The 20,919-nt window shown below is 35.0% G+C and overlaps 1 protein-coding gene and 1 pseudogene across 8 annotated transcripts in view; both read left to right on the top strand.

The window, feature by feature from the left end:
* The window catches only part of ABCB7 (ATP binding cassette subfamily B member 7), a 113,112-nt gene extending 101,944 nt beyond the window's left edge, over positions 1-11,168 (top strand). For all 8 annotated transcript variants that reach the window (XM_077989446.1, XM_077989448.1, XM_077989450.1 and 5 more), the window contains 3 exons: positions 1,121-1,224; positions 4,125-4,232; positions 10,539-11,168. In XM_077989446.1, the coding sequence (XP_077845572.1) occupies positions 1,121-1,224; positions 4,125-4,232; positions 10,539-10,754 (428 nt within the window). In that variant the 3' untranslated portion in view covers positions 10,755-11,168. The remainder of the gene's footprint in view (positions 1-1,120; positions 1,225-4,124; positions 4,233-10,538) is intronic.
* Positions 11,169-14,827: 3,659 nt separating this feature from the next.
* On the top strand, positions 14,828-14,958 carry LOC114675297 (U4 spliceosomal RNA; annotated as a pseudogene).
* Positions 14,959-20,919: the final 5,961 nt, after the last annotated feature.

Raw genomic sequence — 20,919 nt, 5'->3', positions numbered from 1 at the left:
TGTGAGGTGGGGAAGCATATGGCTAGCATAAATATAAACTTACTAATATTAAAAATAAGGAGCCCCTTTATAGGCCAAAGAGAATAATTGTAGAACAAGTAAAAATAAAAATATTTAATGTACCAGATAATGGTTAGAGCTTATTTCTTAAAGAGGTTACTTAAGCTGAAAAATATGTTTTTTCAGACATTGATAATGTATAATAGACAAGAAAAGAAGCTAAAAGGGACATAGTCAGCAGAGTACCATCTTCTGTACTTCCAACTATAGTTCTATATAAGATTGATGACCTTAGACCTACAGTAGTCCCAGTAATAAAAGAAAGTTTTCTATACATTTCACTGCATATTTTCCCTATTTATTTAAGAAATACTTTCAAAATATTTATTCTTGTGTTTAGGAATAAATGTGGGCTTACACATTGTGATAAGAAGAGCATTGGACTGGAATGGGTCTAGTCCAGGTTCTTGCTCAGTGACCGTGAGCAAATCACTTAACTTTTCTGGGCCTGTATCCTTTCTATTTTAAAAATTTGATATGCTAGAGACCTATAATAAATACCTAAATAAAGGAAGAGATATCTAGTATATGCCTTTAACTTTGAAGAATGCTGTGAAAATAATAGCTTTCTGTCAAAAAACAATCCTTGAGAATACTGGCTGAATGCTACTTTTTTATCTTAAGAGACGAATTCAGTTATTCATAGTTTAATGTCTTCAGGTTTCAGATATTGATTTTTTTGGCATTGTCAATTCTGTCATTGAAATTTTCTGAGATTGCTGTTCATTGAGAATTATCTGTAATATAAAGTAACACATAATGAGCATATTTCTGGTAGAATAATAATAGTAGAATCAAAGTTGTTACCTTCCTGCCTCATTCTCATTCTTCCCACCTGCTATGAAGTCAGAATTCAGTAGTGCATTCATGTTTAAGGGAATGTAATTTGTCAAAAGATATTATATATGAACTTCAACTCTACAACTCAGTAAAATGAACTGTGATCAGGAGAATAGGGAAATGTTCAATGTATTACTTGGTGGTTGTAATCAATGGAAACACTAGAAACATAAAATATGCATGCACTATGCTTCCTTAAAGTAAACTTTTCCTTTACCAGGAGGAGAAAAGCAAAGAGTAGCAATTGCAAGAGCCATTTTGAAGGACCCCCCAGTCATACTCTATGATGAAGCTACTTCATCGTTAGATTCGATTACTGAAGAAGTAAGTTATGATTAAAATATAAAACTCTTTATTTTTTTATTTTTATTTTTTGATACTTTAAGTTCTAGGGTACATGTGCATAACGTGCAGGTTTGTTACATATGTATACTTGTGCCATGTTGGTGTGCTGCACCCATCAACTCGTCAGCACCCATCAACTCGTCATTTACATCAGGTATAACTCCCAATGCAGTCCCTCCCCCCTCCCCGCCCCGTGATAGGCCCCGGTGTGTGATGTTCCCCTTCCCGAGTCCAAGTGATCTCATTGTTCAGTTCCCACCTATGAGTGAGAACATGCGGTGTTTGGTTTTCTGTTCTTGCAATAGTTTGCTGAGAATGATGGTTTCCAGCTACATCCATGTCCCTACAAAGGACACAAACTCATCCTTTTTTATGGCTGCATAGTATTCCATGGTGTATATGTGCCACATTTTCTTAATCCAGTCTGTCACTGATGGACATTTGGGTTGATTCCAAGTCTTTGCTATTGTGAATAGTGCCTCAATAAACATACGTGTGCATGTGTCTTTATAGCAGCATGATTTATAATCCTTTGGGTATAAATTTACAAGAAAAAACAAACAACCCCATCAAAAAGTGGGCAAAGGATATGAATAGACATTTCTCAAAAGAGGACATTCATACAGCCAACAAACACATGAAAAAATGCTCATCATCACTGGCCATCAGAGAAATGCAAATCAAAACCACAATGAGATACCATCTCACACCAGTTAGAATGGCGATCATTAAAAAGTCAGGAAACAACAGGTGCTGGAGAGGATGTGAAGAAATAGGAACACTTTTACACTGTTGGTGGGATTGTAAACTAGTTCAACCATTATGGAAAACAGTATGTCGATTCCTCAAGGATCTAGAACTAGAAGTACCATATGACCCAGCCATCCCATTACTAGCTCTTCAATATTTAATACTTGGAAGTTTCAGTAAAATGGCTGCATTACTTTGTATTTTAAATAAACTTCAATAGTAAGTGCTATAGAGTAAAATGCCTATCTCCCCTTTTCCATATGGCAAGTGTTGATGGTAAGAATGCCAGGTTGCATTGAACTAGAAATACCACAGTGTTAAGTCCATTTGCAAATGTGTCTCCTTTTGGAACTATGTGATAACTTATGCTGTTGTTGCATTGCCCCTGCATCTTATAAAGCTGTAGGAATCACCTGATATGCTGACAAAGGAAGAAAGTTTCAGTCTCTCTCCTATTGCCACTTAATACTCATTAAAATAGTCATGGAAGTGATTGTGAAACCTGTGACATAGTACATACCAGATAGTCTTTCACTTATCATGGAGCAACTCATGAGATGCAAGTCAGGCATACACAAGCTGCAGTGTTGGTATCAATTTGTATTCATTTCACTGGAAGTGTTATGAAACACCAAGATGTGACACTGATGTCATGACATTGCCCCACAGCTGCGTTAGATTTCATAGCAACATCTTTACATTACATACAAAAGTCTCAACAACAATGGTAATTTCATTATCATATCCCCTTAATCTAGAACTGAAGATAGACAGATGCATTTGTCAATTGCCTTCATTCAACTACCTTTTAATTCAATACATAGTGTAAACCTAGTGTTGAAGGATAGGCCTAATTCAGCTTTGCAGGCTGTGTGACATAATATTTGCATACAGAGTTAAGTTTCAGGGCCCATTGTTTGATCTGCAGCATATTTAAAGCAATTGAATTTTGAAGTGAATTGGTTAGCCTGGGGATTTGTTATATTTAAAGTGAACCATAAGCAGGACCAGACCCCATTCATAGGAAAAGTAGGAACATGCTTATAAGAACTTTTTACCTAAAAATGTGTCATACTACCACAAACTAAAAGACCTACCAACAGTCATTATTTGAATCATACAGCTTTATTATGTCAGAGAGCATAACCCATTAAGAGCCAACAGACAACCCCCCAAGGGGAGGAGTTATTGGAAGATTTGGTAAATTTTAATGGGCCTTTTAAAAAAGTCCAGTGTCTTCAGTAGGATGTCAGAGTTTAAGTTGTTAAAGGTTAAAAAAGGAGTCCTCACAAACATAACAGGCTTTCTTAGTATTGGCCTTGTACCTTATTATCAGTCTGCCCTAGTAAAATATAAGATCTTTTCCTGGGTAACCATTTGCTCTTGATAATTTTATTCCTTTAATAAATAAAATGTTCAGAAATATTCATAGGAAATTTGGGTATATCCCTATTCCCCACACTGCTGTTTCCATCTAGCTTGCTATACTTAGACCCAGGTTTCCAAGTATAGCTGAATATATACACAACTCTTATACTTTACAGGGAATAAACAAAAATATATTTCCGGGATGCATTAGGAAGTCAGAATGCTTTTGAAAAAGAGGTTTCTGCAGTTAAAAATATACAGTTATCATTGTTTCCCCTTCTGTCCTCTGAGTTTGAACTAAGGAAAAGCAAATGTTCCTATAGTCTTTGAATCTCCCTATCTTTGGATTATTTTGAATTTCTCTCTGTCCTATCACTTAAGTCTCTCCTCATTTTAGTTTTGTTCTCATTGGTAAACATTATATGTGGCTATGTTCCTGTTATCACGAGAGTTGATATGTTTACTACTTATAATGTTTACTACTTTCTCCCAGATTTTGTAATTTTGAGAAATGTTGCCTATCTTAAAGAATTTTTTTCTATGATAATGTGATCATATTTGCCTTCTCTTTTTGCTTTCTCCCCTTCCTTTTAGCAATTAGATTAGGTGTAATATTTGGTATCAGTATAAAATTTACATAATAAAAGATTAACTGGCATTTTTTGTGTTCCTTTAGGAAATGTATGATTATTTTAATTTACATTTGCCTAATGCATAGTTCTTTTTATTTTCTCCTGTTCTTCATATTACCAAACTTGCAGACTATTCTTGGTGCCATGAAGGATGTGGTCAAACACAGAACTTCTATTTTCATTGCACACAGATTGTCAACAGTGGTTGATGCAGATGAAATCATTGTCTTGGACCAGGTAAGAGATTTAACTTTGAAGTTTAGTATTTGAGGAACACTGGAAATTGTTATAGATACAAGAAGCTTAAATATTGTTTCTTACATTATTTGGTTGAGATTGAATCCTGATAAGATTCTGTTTTTAGCCCATTTTGATTGGAAATAATGCATGTCACTTCCAAGAAGGAATAAACTATATTAACTCACTCTCTATTAAAGTATTACAAACAAAAGTTTAATCAGGAAAGCATTAAATCTTCACAATAGAAGCAGGTTTTCAATGGTGCATATATAAAATAACTTTTCTGCATTCATTTTTGCTCTGAATAGACTATTTGCTCAGTGTCTTTGCTGTATTATATATTTTTATTTTTCTAATACCTGCACATACCCTTGATGGTTAAAAGAAAATTACCATAAAATAAAGTGGTCATTTTCAAACATGGTCATTTTTATTTTATGTTTTTCCTTCTCGGGAAAGTAAGAAAAATATAGCCTGCTTTATCTCTTCTAAGGAAATTACTATACGAGTATACTGTAAAAGTCTAGACAAATCAGAGTACCACTATTGTGATGGGTAGATTTGAAAATTGCAATAATTTTTATTTTCTCCTTCCTGTAAGGACCTCTTCTCCCCACACCCGCCTAGTACTTGATTATTTCTAACATTATGCAGTTTTCTACCCTGCATTCAGCCTTTTCTGTAATTATTTTTCCCTTCTAATAAATATATCTTCAATTCTTTATCATTTTGGTTTTTTTTTTCTTTTTGAGGCACGGTCTTACTTTGTCACCCAGGAGTACAGTGGCACGATCTCAGCTCACTGCAGCCTCGACCTCCTGGGCTCAAGCAATCCTCACACTTCAGCCCCCCAAGTAGCTGGGACTACAGGCACGTGCCTCACGCCCAGCTAATTTTTTGTAGAGATGGGGTTTCACCATGTTGCCCAGGTTGGTCTCGAACTCCTGAGCTCAAGCGACCTGCCTGCCTCACCCCGACAAAGTACTAGGATTACAGGCATAACCACCACGCCTGGTCACATTTTGAAAACCTGTGTAATAAGAGTTTAGAGAGAAGCATTCTCATGTACTATCTGTATATTGAACTATTTAAAGGGACTTTTTCACTCCACTAAAATTTCTTATAGGGTATTCAGTGTTGTGGTTTGTATACTATTACCTTCATAAGTTGCTTGCATGCTTGTGACCCTAGGCCTTTCTGTTGGTTTGTTCTTAAATATTTACATTCATTACCAAACTGATTTTTCCGGTATGGTTGTACCAGAATGTCTTAAATGGGAAATTTTGTAAATATACCTTATTATATCATTGATGTTCAAGAATATTAAATAAAATCTGCTACTTTTTTATAAGCTTTCTGATTCTATGCAGCCATTTAGTGAGAGCCTTTTTTTACAAATAGAAGTTGTTAAAATATGTTAGCAGGCATGTGATCACCTGCCTCATGCCATGTAATTCATAGTATCTATACACTTATTTTATACCATTGCCACTTGGATTTTGGGTTGTAATTGGACCTAATTTATTACTGATCATTAGCAACTGTGTCTAAAGAAGAATCTCTTTATTATTCATAATTTGATGATTCTGTAGTTGTCTGATTATGAACATAACAGATTTTCATTTTCTAGTGAAACTAATATGACCTTAACTTTGACTAATAATCTGTCACCTCTGTGTTCTGTCAGCAATTTCTTATAGTAGTGTTAATGTTAAGACGGCATATCTAGGGAACTTCTAGTTAAACGTGGAAGGTTGGATACATTTGTTTATCTCTTCTTCCCCTAACCATACTAAAATGAAAGTTAATAAATAAGTATAATAAGTACAAAGCCATAAGGACAAAATAATAGGAGAGGAAATAACAGTGGACAAGAGATATCAGCAAATTGGGGAAACTGGTAAGTAGATAGATTAGCAGAGCTAAAAAGTTCAATACTGTGTATGAAAAAGAGAGAAACATCAATTTTTTAAAAAAAGCAAATTGATTCATGTTGTAGACCCCTGAAAAGGCTCAGGAATTGAAGGCACCAGGTATGATGAAAAGTGGTGATAAGCATGAGGTTGAAAGTAACAATTAAGTGTAAGACTGCATAAGAAATAAAGTTCCTTAGCACAAGTCTGGAGATTTACTTATCAGGAAATTACTGGCTTTGGACACAAGCAGACCACCAGGCACATTAACAATGAAGGGAGAGATTAACTGAAAATCAAAACATACCAAAGGATAGGACCACAGGCCCTCTTGTGCCACTGGCTCCAAGAACTTTGCCAACCAGTTGTTTATTTTACCATCACTACTCCTTTCCTCATCAGCAAATAATTGGAGGATTCTTCTCTGGAGAAACAAAAGCAGCCCCAGGAAAAAAAAAAAAAGATACTTGTATTTGGGAACCCCAACAAAATGTCCAGATATCTACATAATCATCCTACCATGAAGTCCACTGGTTTAGAAGGCATCGTAATGCACACAGAGCTTCCGGTCAGCCTTTCAATGCTCTATTCTTAAATGTCAGTGGATAGACCTCCAAAACAGAAAAAAAGGAACTCAATGGAAAATGTAGACTTTCTTAATATGCTCAGAGATCGTGGAAAATATAGTATTTCTAAAATAAGGACAGAAGAAAAAAAAGTAACCTGTAATCCCAGCTACTTGGGAGGCTGAGGTGAGAGGATGACTTGAGCCCAGGAGGTGGAGACCAGCCTGGACAACATAGCGAGACTCTGTCTCCAAAAATTAAAAACAACAACAACAAAAAAAGTAAAGGAAACTTATATGGCCTGATCTGTAGGATATATTAGTAAGTGGAAAAAAAAAAGTAGATATAAAAGAGAATATAGCATGCTACCTTTTGCAAAGAAGATAGGGAAAAAAAGAATATATGTATATCTGCTTATTTTTGCAAAAACAAACTCAAAGGGTAAACTAGAAACTAAAGCAATTGGCTGCCTATGGGATGCGAGTACAAAGGGTTAGATACAGAAAAGAGAATGAAGTTTTAATATTTTACTTTTGAACCATGCTTAGTATTTTTATACCTTCAAAAATAAAATTAAATCAACAAGGGGAAAAATAAAAATTAAATACAAACAGAAAGAAGTAAAACTAATTGCATATAAAATTACTAACATAACCACCCAGAAGAAAAATAGAATTAAGCCAAGTAACTTTTGAACATATTACTTTGATTATATACCCTTCGTGGAATATATTTTAAAGACAAAAATAACCCAAAGGAAATTCGAACTTAGTGTATTGTTGGTAGTAGTGGGGGGGTAACCATTTTGAGACTATTTTTGTGTATAGTGTAAGATTGAGCTTATGAGTAAATACATTGATGTTGGGAAACAGATCTCTTGGGAGAAGAAAGATACAAATATGGAATTGGCAAAGAAGAGGAGACCCTTGCGATATATTGGAATAGAATTATCAGTCTGAATTTATGATTTTTAAAAAATGTCCTAACTCTGTTCACTGAAGAGGCCTAGAAGCAGTGAAAACCCAGTAGTAATGAGTATACTTGGCAACCAGATCTTGGGCACTAAATACTGTTCCTCACTAAAAGCAACCAACACTCTTTGGAGAAGTAGTTGATTCCTGATCTGGGTCAGGGAAACTAACAAACACAAGTCATGAGGACACAGGAACCATTTTGAATGAGCTCCCACTAGCCAATTGGGGCATAAAAAGAATAATGACACTAATTAATTATAATACATTGAATAAAAAACATCTATGCATCCATGATGATACTGCTAAAACAAAAATTATCAAGGGGAAAGGGACAGTTCCCCTTTAGGAAGAAAGCCAACTAACACATGAAATGTAAAAGGAATTACAAATTTAGAAAATCACATTTTACAGCCACCATTGTAATAATTGATTCAGGTAAGGGTCCTCACTCGTTGCTGAAACCATGTGGTGTAAAGCTATTGAGGCTAGAATATTTGCACGGTTTGAAATTACCATAGATTACTTACTAATTAGAGAAAAAAATACCTTGAAAATAGAGAAATAGAGAAACTGGTAGATGTCACCTTAACCAAATGATCAAACCTAATATCAGTAATGGAGCAAAATTGAACTCATGTACCTCCTGATGTAATGCACTGAAGATATATTATCTTTTCTTTCTACCCAAAATGTTTAACCTGGGCTGGGCGTGGTGGCTCATGCGGGTAATAACAGCACTTTGGGAAGCAGAGGTGGGAGGATTACCTGAGCCCAGAAGTTCGAGACCAGCCTGGGCAATATAGCAAGATCCCATCTCAAAAAAACAAAAGTTTAGCCTGGATCTAATAATCAGAAACAACTAGACAAATACAAATTGAAGGGCAGTCTTTTAAAAGCAGGACTGGACATTTTAGAAATATCAACGTCACAAACACACACACACAGACTAGAACAAAGCTGTTATAAATTCAATGCGTTGATCCTGATTGGATCCTAGATGGGAAAAAAGCATAACGGACATTATTGGTACAATCGATGAAGTCTGAATATGGGCTGTATGTTAAATAAGAATATCATATCATTGTTCAGTTTTTTTTGTTGGGTTTTTTGTTTTTTGTTTTTTTTTGGTAGAGATGGGCGGGGGCAGGTATCTCCTCATGTTGCCCAGGCTGGTCTCAAACTCCTGGGCTCAAGCAATCCTCTCATCTCAGCCTCCCAAAGAACTGAGATTACAGGCATGAGCCACCATGGCCAGCCATTGTTAAATTTCCTGAGTGTGATATAGTTGTATTTAAGTCATATAGGAGAATGTCTTTGTTTTTAGGGGATACATGCTAATGAAATATTTAGGGGTGAAATGTAATGATGTCTGCAGCTCATTCTCAGATGGTGTAGCAAAAAAATAATGTATATATAGAGAGAAGGTGAGGTGGAGAAAGCAAATGTAAGAAAAAATAACGGTTGCCAAACTAGGAGAAGCATATAGTGTTGTTCATTGTATCACTCTTGAAATATTTCAACATTTTAAAATGGGTTTGGTAAATAAATAAATAAAGGAACGACCTGAGAACAAGATTTTAGAAATGAGAAATGTCTTTGCTGAAATAAAGTCGAGAAAATGAAAGGAAAAATAAAGCTATATCAGGGCACATTATCATACAACTTCAGAATTGAGGATGTAGAAAACAACCTAAAAGCTCTGAAGGAAATATCTCTGGGTGGTGGGGGGAAATAAACTAATAGATTACCTAATGTAGTTGATTATGAGGAAAATACTGTTGAAAAGGGTTTTGTAATTCTGTAATAAACTTTAGAGAGATTTCCAATAGTGACATAGAAAACTAAGCAAATGAAAAAGAAACAAGCAAGTTACTAAGTCTAGCAGGATTAAAAGACTGTATAAGAAAATGTATATATAATCCTAGTACCTACTTAGCTAAGCAGGGAATACTTACATAGTTGTAATAAGGTAAACACTGAATCAAAATTTGTGATGTAACTGATGTTATTAGGAGAGTAAATGATGGAGTAGTGGGAATGTGGGATAGTATGAGTGTTGAATCTCCGTATTCCATAATAGGGAGTTAGTAGATAATGCCAGAAATGAATAAATCAAGAAACAGCAGTATAACCTTACATGTAAATACTTAAAAGTAGGCACAGACAAATTTCAGTTATTTTACTTAAGGGTTTATTGTAAAAGTCCTGTTCCCAGGAATACCAGTAAAAGTGACAGAGTTCCTTTTGTCTCTCAGCATGGTTAACCATAGCTATCAAGAAACAAATTAATTGTAGATCAGAGTTTGGAATCTATACCACCAAATCTTTGCAGTGTTAAGTTTAATAACCATTGTTAACAAAAACAGCTACTGGAAGAAGTAAGCTTTTCATTTTCATTAAATCTTTTTATTTTATGAAATCTTTTTTATTTCAAAGTACACATAAGGATTTAAGGATATTATTTTTAAATCTTTTAAGTGCCTGTGTAAATAGCAGTGCTTTTGATTTGAATATTTTCTGATTACGGAAAATATCACCTTTTTACATTTTAACCTTCCCTTCAAAATGACAAATGAAACATTACAATTTTATTTCCTTTAAGTAAAATGGTGTTTATGGTATTAGAAATTTTATAGCCTTTTGTTTGTTCACTGGCACTGGATAGCTCAACAGGAAGGAAAGCATTCCTACCTAAATTTTTTTTCATTTATACTGTGTATGAGGAATTGGGAGAAGTATTTTAATGAATGCAAATCCTTCAAAATCCTTAGTTAGAAAGTATTTGGTATTTTCAGTTATTATGCTAGTTAAATGACCTTTCTCCGTGTTTCTCATGTGTTTGCTTTTTAGGGTAAGGTAGCCGAACGTGGTACCCACCATGGTTTGCTTGCTAACCCTCATAGTATCTATTCAGAAATGTGGCATACACAGAGCAGCCGTGTGCAGAACCATGATAACCCCAAATGGGAAGCAAAGAAAGAAAATATATCCAAAGAGGAGGAAAGAAAGAAACTACAAGAAGAAATTGTCAATAGTGTGAAAGGCTGTGGAAACTGTTCGTGCTAAGTCACATAAGACATTTTCTTTTTTTGTTGTTTTGGACTACATATTTGCACTGAAGCAGAATTGTTTTATTAAAAAAAATCATACATTCCCATTTTCTATAATCCTTCTTTTAGATAAGATTTATTTAAAAGGGGATTTGAGTTTTACATCTTTCACAATCTATTTAATGCAGCATCTGTAATTATCCCCAAATTATTTTCTTGTCACTGTCCTGGTTGTGCTCAATGCATAATTTTTGCTACCTGTTTGATATTACCACATTACCCTCTTGAAGCCTGACATTCATTTGATATCTATAGCCAGATGAATCAGATTGGTTTCCCAATTTTTGTAGTTTTTAAAACCTCCTTTATGCTGACAATTTAGAGGGAAAGTGTCTGTTTCTTAAAATGAAAATAAAAGAGGATAGTGTAAGTTTATTGTTTCTTCTCCCTCCTCCCTCCAATTGAAATTGATGTGAAAATGAATTTATAAACTTTTAAAATTAGAATGTATCAGAAATAGACATGCATTTATAGTTTGATGTCTTACTCAATAGATTACTTACTTTTTTTTGTTTTTAGACAGATTCTGACTCTGTCACCCAGGCTGGAGTTCAGTGGCACATCTCGGCTCTCTGCAACCTCTATCTCCTGGGTTCAAGCAATTATCATGCCTCAGCCTCCCAAGTAGCTGGAATTAGCATGTGCCACCACACCTGGCTAATTTTTCTATTTTTAGTAGAGACAGCGTTTTGCCATGTTGGCCAGGCTGGTCTTGAACTTCTGACCTCACATGATCCGCCCACCTTGGCCTCCCAAAGTGCTGGGATTACAGGCATGAGCCACCATGCCCGGCCTATACTTAGAATTTTTGAAGTATTTGCAAATATGTACTTTTTGAAGGAAAAAAACCTTCATTCTCCTTTTGCTATTTAGAATATTCTTCATCATTAAGCAGCACCATAACTATCATCTAGTGATTAGAATTTTATTTTTCCACAAAAAATGAGGCATTGTTTTTGTTTTGGACCAAACTACACAATTTTCTTTAAAGATTTACAAATTCCTATGTAATTTGAAAGTCGCTATACTGGGAGTAATCTGAAAAGCTTAGAAAGTACATTTATTTTCTATTGCCATCTTAAATGTGCTGCTTTTTCTATTCGAAGTTTACTAAGAAACAAGTAAATGGGATGTCGTGCATACATACACAAGCTCACATGTGTATAAATCAGTGTCCATTTAAAAAATATTAACATTTAGGTAAATAGAGTATTACATATTATTCTCTTTAGATGATCAAGACTCTAATCTGTGTTGACACTTCAGAATTTCTTTATTACAAGATCTTCCCTTACTTTTCAGTAATTTAATTAGTTTCTTTAAGCCTGACATAACAAGGAAGAACCCAAACAACATAATCAAGTTTTACCTGCTAGAATTAATAAAATACTGGTATACATTCACTTAGAAAGTTCTCTTTTCCAGTATGAACTCGCTTTCATTTGTTTGGTAGTAATCATTCAATTCGAAAACATAAGCACCTCATGAATGGCCATATAACTATGTAATAAGGTTTTATTTCTCAGAAAAGGTCCTAATATACTTACTTTAGTGGTTTATAGTTTTAAGAAAATTTTCATGATAATTTGATATGGGAGAGATTAGTATTGTTGACATTGGTGGGTGGATAGCTGATCTTATCTAACTTAGGTGCCCACTCTTGTTATATAAAGGTAATTTGGTAAGTAACATGAAACCAGTATTTCATAGTCTTTGCTACCAGAGTAAGTGATGCAAGATCTTCTTTTTAAAGCTAGAGTTAATACTGAGATGCATAATCAACTGAAAAATGGATTCGGGTTTTTTTTTGTTATTTTTTTCCTTTTCAGCATTTCTTACTCTGAAACCATAGTTGTTACTGCTCTTCTGGCAGCGGGGAGCACTTTTAATGAATCCGTTGCATTACTGGAAATGTGGTTAAAGTCTCAATATAAATGTTGCTTCTCTGTTAATTCCCTCTATACATTTCCAGTGATGCTGATGGAAAAGATTTTGCTTAACCACATAAACAAACACATAATATTGAAGTAACTGTCAGTAATAATTCATTTTGAGGTGTGAATAGTGTTCAAAGTAAGTTATTTTATGATATGGGAAAACTGTAGTCCAAGAAGTTTAGGAGTGTTTCCAAGGTGTGGATAATTTTCCCACTAAGAGATATGAAGCTATTTTGTTTTCATATGATTGCAAGTGGTCCCTAGTCCATTGTGGTCATTAACCATTATTTTCAACTAACAAAATCTTAAATTACTTGAAAAGCAGTTATTGTAGGGTCCATAACTAAGTCTTAAAGGCATTTCTTTTAACCACTTCATATTAAGGTGGTTCTATACAGGGAAATAATAGACAAATGGAGATGAAAGAAAAGCTTCCTAGGATGATTCATTCAGAGGAAATGCCAAGAAAAAGGGCATTTAATTATAGTGTACTAATTTTACATTATAATATTATGTACTCACACAAAAGGATAAAGTGTATAAATCTCTAAATCAGTGTTGCAACATAATGTTTTTTAATATATTGGGATGAATAAGGTACAGTTTTAGAATATGTAATCTGAAAACGGAGCAAGATGATAAGGTTTTATTTTTTATATCTCTTTATTTTAAAGATTGAAAATTTTACTTTCTTCCTAAGGGACTTCCAGTTTACAAAAATTAAGTTGAAACCAAGGTAATTTGGGATTATACAAACTGGGCCAGATGCCTTACTGAAGGTTCTTAACATAGAAATATCTTGGTGAGCAGATGGCCTCATTTGGAAATTTTTAACAGCTAAAGTCTGAGGGTCACTTTTGCAAATCAGAAAGAGACCTTAGCATTTGGACATGAACAAGCTCAAGATATGCGTTTGTTTTTCCTCTACAGAGATTTGCACCTTTTATAAACCTTAAGATAAATATTGTGTCATTCCTTTAGATGGTGACAAAGTAGTTTGTGAAGATGGCCGGTTTTAAAATTTTTTTTTGCTTTAAAGGCAAGATATTTAAAGATTGTATGATTCCTTATTTCTGGATGTCTTTGTCCATACTGCCATCTTGCTCTTATCCTTCCTACTTGCTGAATGTGTCACTGAGTAGCAACTTTTGCCAGTGTATATTCATAGTTATCTTACCTTGTATCTTTATTACTAGACAGTCTGTCATGAATTAATAGTTGAAAGCATTTAAATATGTTTGCAATTGCAGTTTTCTTAAATTGTAAACAAATCCCTTTGAATATATAGATTTTTTAATGTAAATTGCATAGTAAATGACAATACCAAATCAAATAGGTTAAAATTGGTTAGTTAAGACAAAATAACTCAAGAGAGGCCCTTTACCTCACTGTTACTGTTTATAGCAATCTGTGTAGATAAACATTACTAAATAAACGTTATATTTGTGACTAGAAATGGGTATCCCATTGAAGCAACTCTTCTCTGCAATGTCCAGGGAAAACTGATATTTTGTCATTCACATACTGAGAATAAATACAGATAATTAAGAGACACTCTGAGGGTATGACCTTACAGCCTTACGCAGAAGGTAAAAACTTGGAATTGTTTCTAAGAGAAAGTAATTGTGAAACTCATAATGTGGGTAAAATGGCAGCAAATTATAGTGTGCTTTCAGTTAACATTAAGCTGTCGTACCAATCAGTTCTAATGATTAGGAAGTAAACTTTTGGGTATAGAAATGTCTTGACTGCAAATCGTGTGATAAACTAGCAATTTTATTAACTAGGTAGAGTTGGAAATGAAATGCATGTTCTAATTAAAAACAAGTTGGAGCATTTTTTGGTTAAAAAAAGGTCAGTGGATTGTTTCCATACTTCCTGTTCTTACACAGCTACAGTAGTTTCAGTTTCATAAAATCATGAGATTTTAAAGTTAGAAGGAGTTTAGAGGTCATTTAATACAATCCCCTCACTCTACAAATGAAGAAACTGAGGCCAAGTTGGGATGAAAACCCTGGCTCCTGACACCTAGTCTGTTCTTCCTTCTACTACACCACATTTCCACTCAAGTTACATTTTAAAATAAATTGGAAGCTTTGCACAGTGGTGGTATCATAACCAATGAAGTATATCCGAGGCACAGTTATTGCTAATTGAAAATTTTTTCCAATACCTGGCCATTATGACTTGAAATATAGTTGGTATTGGTGAAATAAATAAATTGGAGAGTAGGACTTCCATAATGGCAAAGTAGGAGCTCAATAGACCCTCTCCCCAGCAAAACAACATTTTTACTGGTAAAATTGTTTTTTAAAAAGCAATCATTTAAAATTTCTGAAAATTGTCTTAAGGGCCTACAGGAAATAGAGAAACATCCATTCAAGAAAATCTGTTGAATCTTATTAACAACAGCAAGAGTTTGTGGTCTTTGAGGAACAACCTGTTCCATATGTCCCCCACCCCCATCCAAGTGTTACCTGAGTGTTCTACCCTGGATGCTCCATTCAGGGTGTGTATGGTGAAGATGATGGGGGTAGGTGGGGCTCACTCTTCTCTCAGCTCCCATTCTGGGGCTAGAGTTTCACCCTGTCAGGGCCAACTGTTTACATTTCTTATCCCACCCCTCAACCCCATACAAACACACTTAAACCTGTGTTGCAGAAACTCTATGCCAGCAGACAAAGCCAAAAGGACTAGAGATGCCTTCTGCCACCCAGCCCTACCCCCAACCCCTTAAGAGTAGAAATTCTATTCTATGCAAAGACTGAGAATAAGGGGGCCCTGATTTTCTCTATCCCAGCTTGCTCATAACATTGGAGGCATCACCCAAAGAAGGAAACTGGCAAATACTGGGGACTTCCACCCCACCCCATCACCCGTGAGTAAAATGATTTGAGGAAAAATGAGCCCCACCCTCAGCTTCAGTTCAGTGGTGCAGAGGTTCTGCCCACGGGGAAAGGCATGCAATAAAAACAGTTCCATAGCTCTGCCTGTGGAAACTGACTTCATTTGGAACAGAGCATGAAGAACTTCATCCCTAAAGATGTTGTCAAAAACAGTGGATGGAGATCTTGGTGGAGATCAATTAAGGGAAGGTTGCACATGCAAAGCAGCCAGAAGTTTAATAGAAACATGAAAGAGAAAGCCAAGAAGAGCCGTCCTGACAGTGCAGTCAACTATGGGGGTTGAAAAGTCTGTGTGCATGTGCTGGGCTGCACCCACTCACAACAATCAGAGCAGAACATGGGACATACTTGAAAGCATTTCAATACATGCAGACCCATCAACACAAGGTGCAATCTTTACTGGCACAAGGAGTTTGAAAACAACCTTTGACCAAACACTGCAATAAGCTACTTTGACCCAGAAGTGACTCCCAGGAACAAGGATTAAAAATAAAATTATACTCATCCCTGGCAATCTGAAAGACTGTGTGTATGTTGAAGGCTGTGCCTTCTTAGGATGATCACAGAGGGATCCTCCAAGCTTCTAGTCCCTGATGAACATGGGTGAAAATAAATTTCCTGAACTATTTATAACAGCCTCCAAACATGCACACATCCAGTCATAAAGAGTAAAAATCCTGTTGGCTAGTAAGTGCCTTGTGCTAACCTGGGGGCAACCCCTAGGTATTAATAGCTGAACTAAAAAATAGAGCTAACATCAGGCTGCACACTGTGGAGGAAACAAAAACTAAAATCCCCCAGGAAAGGAGGACCAATATCCAAGATTGCTGTAAGATACTATCTAAAATGTCTAATTTACAACGAAAAATTACAAGGCATGGAAAGAAACAGGAATGTGCAACCCATACACGGGGGGAAAGCAGGTGATAAACACTGCCTTAGAAGTGGCCCAGATGACTTTTGTAGCAGACAAAAGATTTGTCAACAAAGAGAAGTGTGTGTGTGTGTGTCTACAAATGGAAATTCTGGAGTTGAAAAGTACAATAACTGAGTTCAGTAGTATATTTGAGCTGGCAGAAAATAATCTGAACTTGAAGGAAGATCAATAGAGATTATGCAGTCTAAAAACAGAGAAAAAAGAATGGGGAAAAATAAGAGAAATATGTACCAACATATGCACAGTACCAGGAGGAGAGAGTGGGACTAAAAACTAAAACTCACAAGAACACTTAAATTTGATGCAAAACATTACGCATCAAAGGAGCTCAACAAATGTCAAGTAGGGTAAACTAAGAGACACATCAAATGAGAGCAAAAATGAGAAAATTTCGAAAGCAGTAAGAGAAAAATAGCTCATCACCTACAAAGAAACCCCAATATGGTTAACAAGTGAAGTTTCATCAGGAACACTGAAGGCCAGAAGACATAATGATGACATGTTCAAATTGTTGAAATTAAACAAAACCACCCAACTGAGAATATTATATTTAGCAAAACTCATTCAGAAATGAAGGTGAAATAAGATGTTCCCAGACAAGCAAAAGGAAAACTCAATAGTAGTGATTTGCATTATAAGAAATACAAAGGTAATTTTTCAGTCAAAAAGCAAGTGACACTAGACAGTGATTCAAATCAATGTGAAAAAAAATAGGAAGCACCAATAATGGCAATCACGTGAGTACTTTAAAAAGACAGTATAATTGCATGTTTCTTTTCCTTTCTTCTCTTAACTGACTTATAAAGCAACTGTATAAAACAATGTGTATATTATTCTTTTATTGGGTATGGAAACAAAGCCTATATAAGGAATGATACCAGGTGATATCTTGAATCCACAGGCATGAATGACGACAGCCAGAAATGGTATCTAAGGAGGCTAATATCACAAACTCTGCATATATGTGTGTCGTTCTCTCAGCTTTTTAAAAAGACATAAGGTCCTATAAAGATGATGATAATGTATTATTGGTTTGTAACATATATAGACATAATATGAATAACAATAGCACAAAACTGGGATGGAAAGAAGCTATATAGTAGTAAAATTTCTGTATTTCACTGCAACTAATCAGTACAAATATGAAGTAAATTCTCATAAGTTACAATGTATATTGTAATCCCTAGAACAATCACTAAGAAAGTTACTTTTAAAAATATACTTTTTGTCCACATTTGTTTTGGGTACATGTGGAGGTTTATTACAAAGGTATATTGTGTGCTGCTAAGGTTTGGAGTACAAGTGAATTTGTCACCCAGGTAGTCAGCATAGTACTCAATAGGTAGTCCTTTTTAACCTTCACCCCTTCTCCCTCCCTCCCTTCTCTTGTATTCTCCAGCATCTGTTCCCATTTTTATAACCACATATACCCCAATATTTAGCTCCCACTTATGAGAAGATATGATATTTGGTTTGAAGTTTCTGCATTAGTTCAGTTAGAGTAATGGTTTCCAGCTGCATCTGTGTTGCTGTGAAGGACATGATTTTGTTCTTTTTTATGGCTGCATAGTATTCCATGGTATATATTTACACTTTCTTAATCCAGTCCACCATTGATGGCTACCTGGGTAGATTCCATGTTTCTGCTATGTGAATAGCACAGCAATAAACATACAAGTGCATGTGCCTTTTTCGTATAATGATCTATTTTTCTTTGGGTATATACCCAGCAATGGGATCACTGATTCAAATGGCAATTCTGTTTTAAGTTTAAACTGCTTTCCACAGAGCCCAAATTAATTTGCATTCCCACCAGCAGTTTATAAGCATTCGCTTTTCTCTGCAGCCTCGCCAGCATCTGTTGTTTCTTGACTTTAGTCAAAAAACAGCCATTCTGACTAGTGTGAGATGGTATCTCATTGTGGTTTTGATTTGCATTTTTCTAATGATTAGTGATGATGAGCCTTTTTCACGTTTGTTGGCTGCTTATGTGTCTTCCTTTGATAAGTGTCTGTTCATGTCCTTTGCCCATGTTTAATGGAGTTATTTGTTTTTTGCTTGCTGAACTGTTTGTATTCCTTATAGATTCTGGATAATAGGCCTTTTTCAGGTGCATACTTCGTGAATATTTTCTGCCATTTTGTACATAGTCTTTTTACTTGCTTGATAGTTTATCTTGCTTTACAGAAGCTCTGTAGTTTAATAAGGTCCCACTTGTCACTTTTTGTTTGGCTGTAATTGCTTTTGAGGACTTAGCCACAAATTCTTTGCCAAGGTTGATGTTGAGAAAGGCATTTCCTAGGTTTTCTTCTAGGATTTTTGTAGTTTGAGGTCTTAATCCATCTTCAGTTAATTTTTGTATACAATGCTAGGTATGGGTCCAGTTTCAGTCTTCTTTCTGCATATGGTTAGCCAGTTATCCCAGCACCATTTATTGAATGGGGTGTTCTTTTCCCATTTGCTTATTTTTGTCAACCATGTTGAAGCATAGATGATTGTAGGTATGCAGCTTTGTCTAGGTTCTTGATTATGTTCCATTGGTCTGTGTGTCTTTTTTTGTTTGTTTTTGGGTTTTTTTTGTATCAGTACCATGCTCTTTTGGTTACTATAACCTTGTAGTATAGTTTGAAGTCAGGTAATGTAATACCTCTGGCTTTGGTTTTTTTTTTTTTTTTTCTTTTCTTTTTCTTTCTTTTTTGGATTGCTTTGGCTATTTGAGCCTTTTTTTGTTGTTGTTGTTCCATATGAATTTTAGAATAGTTTTTTTCTTATTTTGTAAAAAATTACATTGGTGGTTTGATAGAAATAGCATTGAATCTGTAAATTGCATTGGGCACTATGGCCATTTTAATGATGTTGATTTTTCCAATCCATGGGCATGGAATATCTTCCACTTATTTGTGTCATCTCTGATTTCCTTTAGCAGTGTTTTGTAATTATCCTTATAGGTGTCCTTTACCTCTTTGGTTAGCTGTGTTCCTAGGTGTTTTATTCTTTAAAAAAAAAAAAATCCTTAGAACATCATTAATAGAATCAAAATGTTACACTGCAAAATGTCCGTGCATCAACTGTCCATGTATCAAATGACGCTATGCATCAACTAGACCTAACAGACATCTATAGAACACTCCACCCAAAATCAGAATACATATTCTTCATGTTCTTCAGGTGGGCCATAAAACAAGCCTCAATAAATTTAAAGTGATTGAAATGATACAAAGAATGTTCTCTGACCACAATAAGAATGAAATAAATTATTAGTGGAGGGAAACTTGGAGACATCATAAATATATGGAAATTTAAAAAATAATTTAAATATAGGATAAAGAAGAAATCACAAGGGAATTTAGAAAGTACTCTGAGATGAATGAAAATGAAAACACAAGAAAAACATGTGGAATGCAGCAAAAGCTGTGGCTAGGGGGAAGTTTATAGTCGTAAATACCTATATTTAAAAAGAAGGAATATCTCAAAATAATCACAGCCTTTCACATTAAGAAACTAGAAAATAAAGAGCAAACTAAATGCAAAGGAAGCAAAAGAAAACAAATAAATATTAGAGCACAAATTAATGGAGGATAGAAAATCAGTAAATAAAATTAATACAACTATGAATTGTTTTTTGAAATATAACAAAGTCTTTTAACTACACTGACAAGTAACAAAATACTTAAGACTCACGTGATTGAAATGGTGAAAGAGGAGACATCACTACGAATCCACAGAGGTAAAAAAGTATTTTAGAAGAGTACTATATATAAATGCCAACAAATTAGGAAACATAGATGAAATGGACAATATCATAGAAGGACACAAAACTGACTTAAGAAATACTATGAATAGATCTATAACAAGTAAAGAGAATAAATTACTAATAAAAAACTACCCACAAAGACAAGCCCAGGCCTAGATGGCTTCCTCAGTGAATTCTGCAAAATGTTAAAAGAGGCATTGATACCAACACTTCACAAACTTTTTTGAGATATACAAGAGGAGAGAACTTTTCTCAGTTCATTCTATGAGGCCAGTATTATCTTAATACCGTAACAAAAGACATCACAAGAAAACTCCAGATCAATTTTTCTTAGATATATAAATGCAGAAATCCTCAATGAAATACAAGCAAAGCGAGTCCAACAACATTTGTAAAAAATCATATGGGAGAGGGAGGCAGAGCAACATGCCTGAATAGAGGCTTCCCACAATCATCCCCTTCCCGCTCCTACAGGAACACCAAACCGAACAACTATCCACATGATAAAGCACCTCAATAAGAACCAAAAATCATGTGACCAATCACAGTATCTGGTTTTAAAATCATATTATGGAAGGAGGCACTGA

Source organism: Macaca mulatta, chromosome X, assembly GCF_049350105.2.
Source record: "Macaca mulatta isolate MMU2019108-1 chromosome X, T2T-MMU8v2.0, whole genome shotgun sequence".
In the NCBI taxonomy this organism is placed as follows: domain Eukaryota; kingdom Metazoa; phylum Chordata; class Mammalia; order Primates; family Cercopithecidae; genus Macaca; species Macaca mulatta.
The sequence above is the reverse complement of the archived record's forward strand: the minus strand, read 5'-3'. Positions and strand labels throughout refer to the sequence as shown.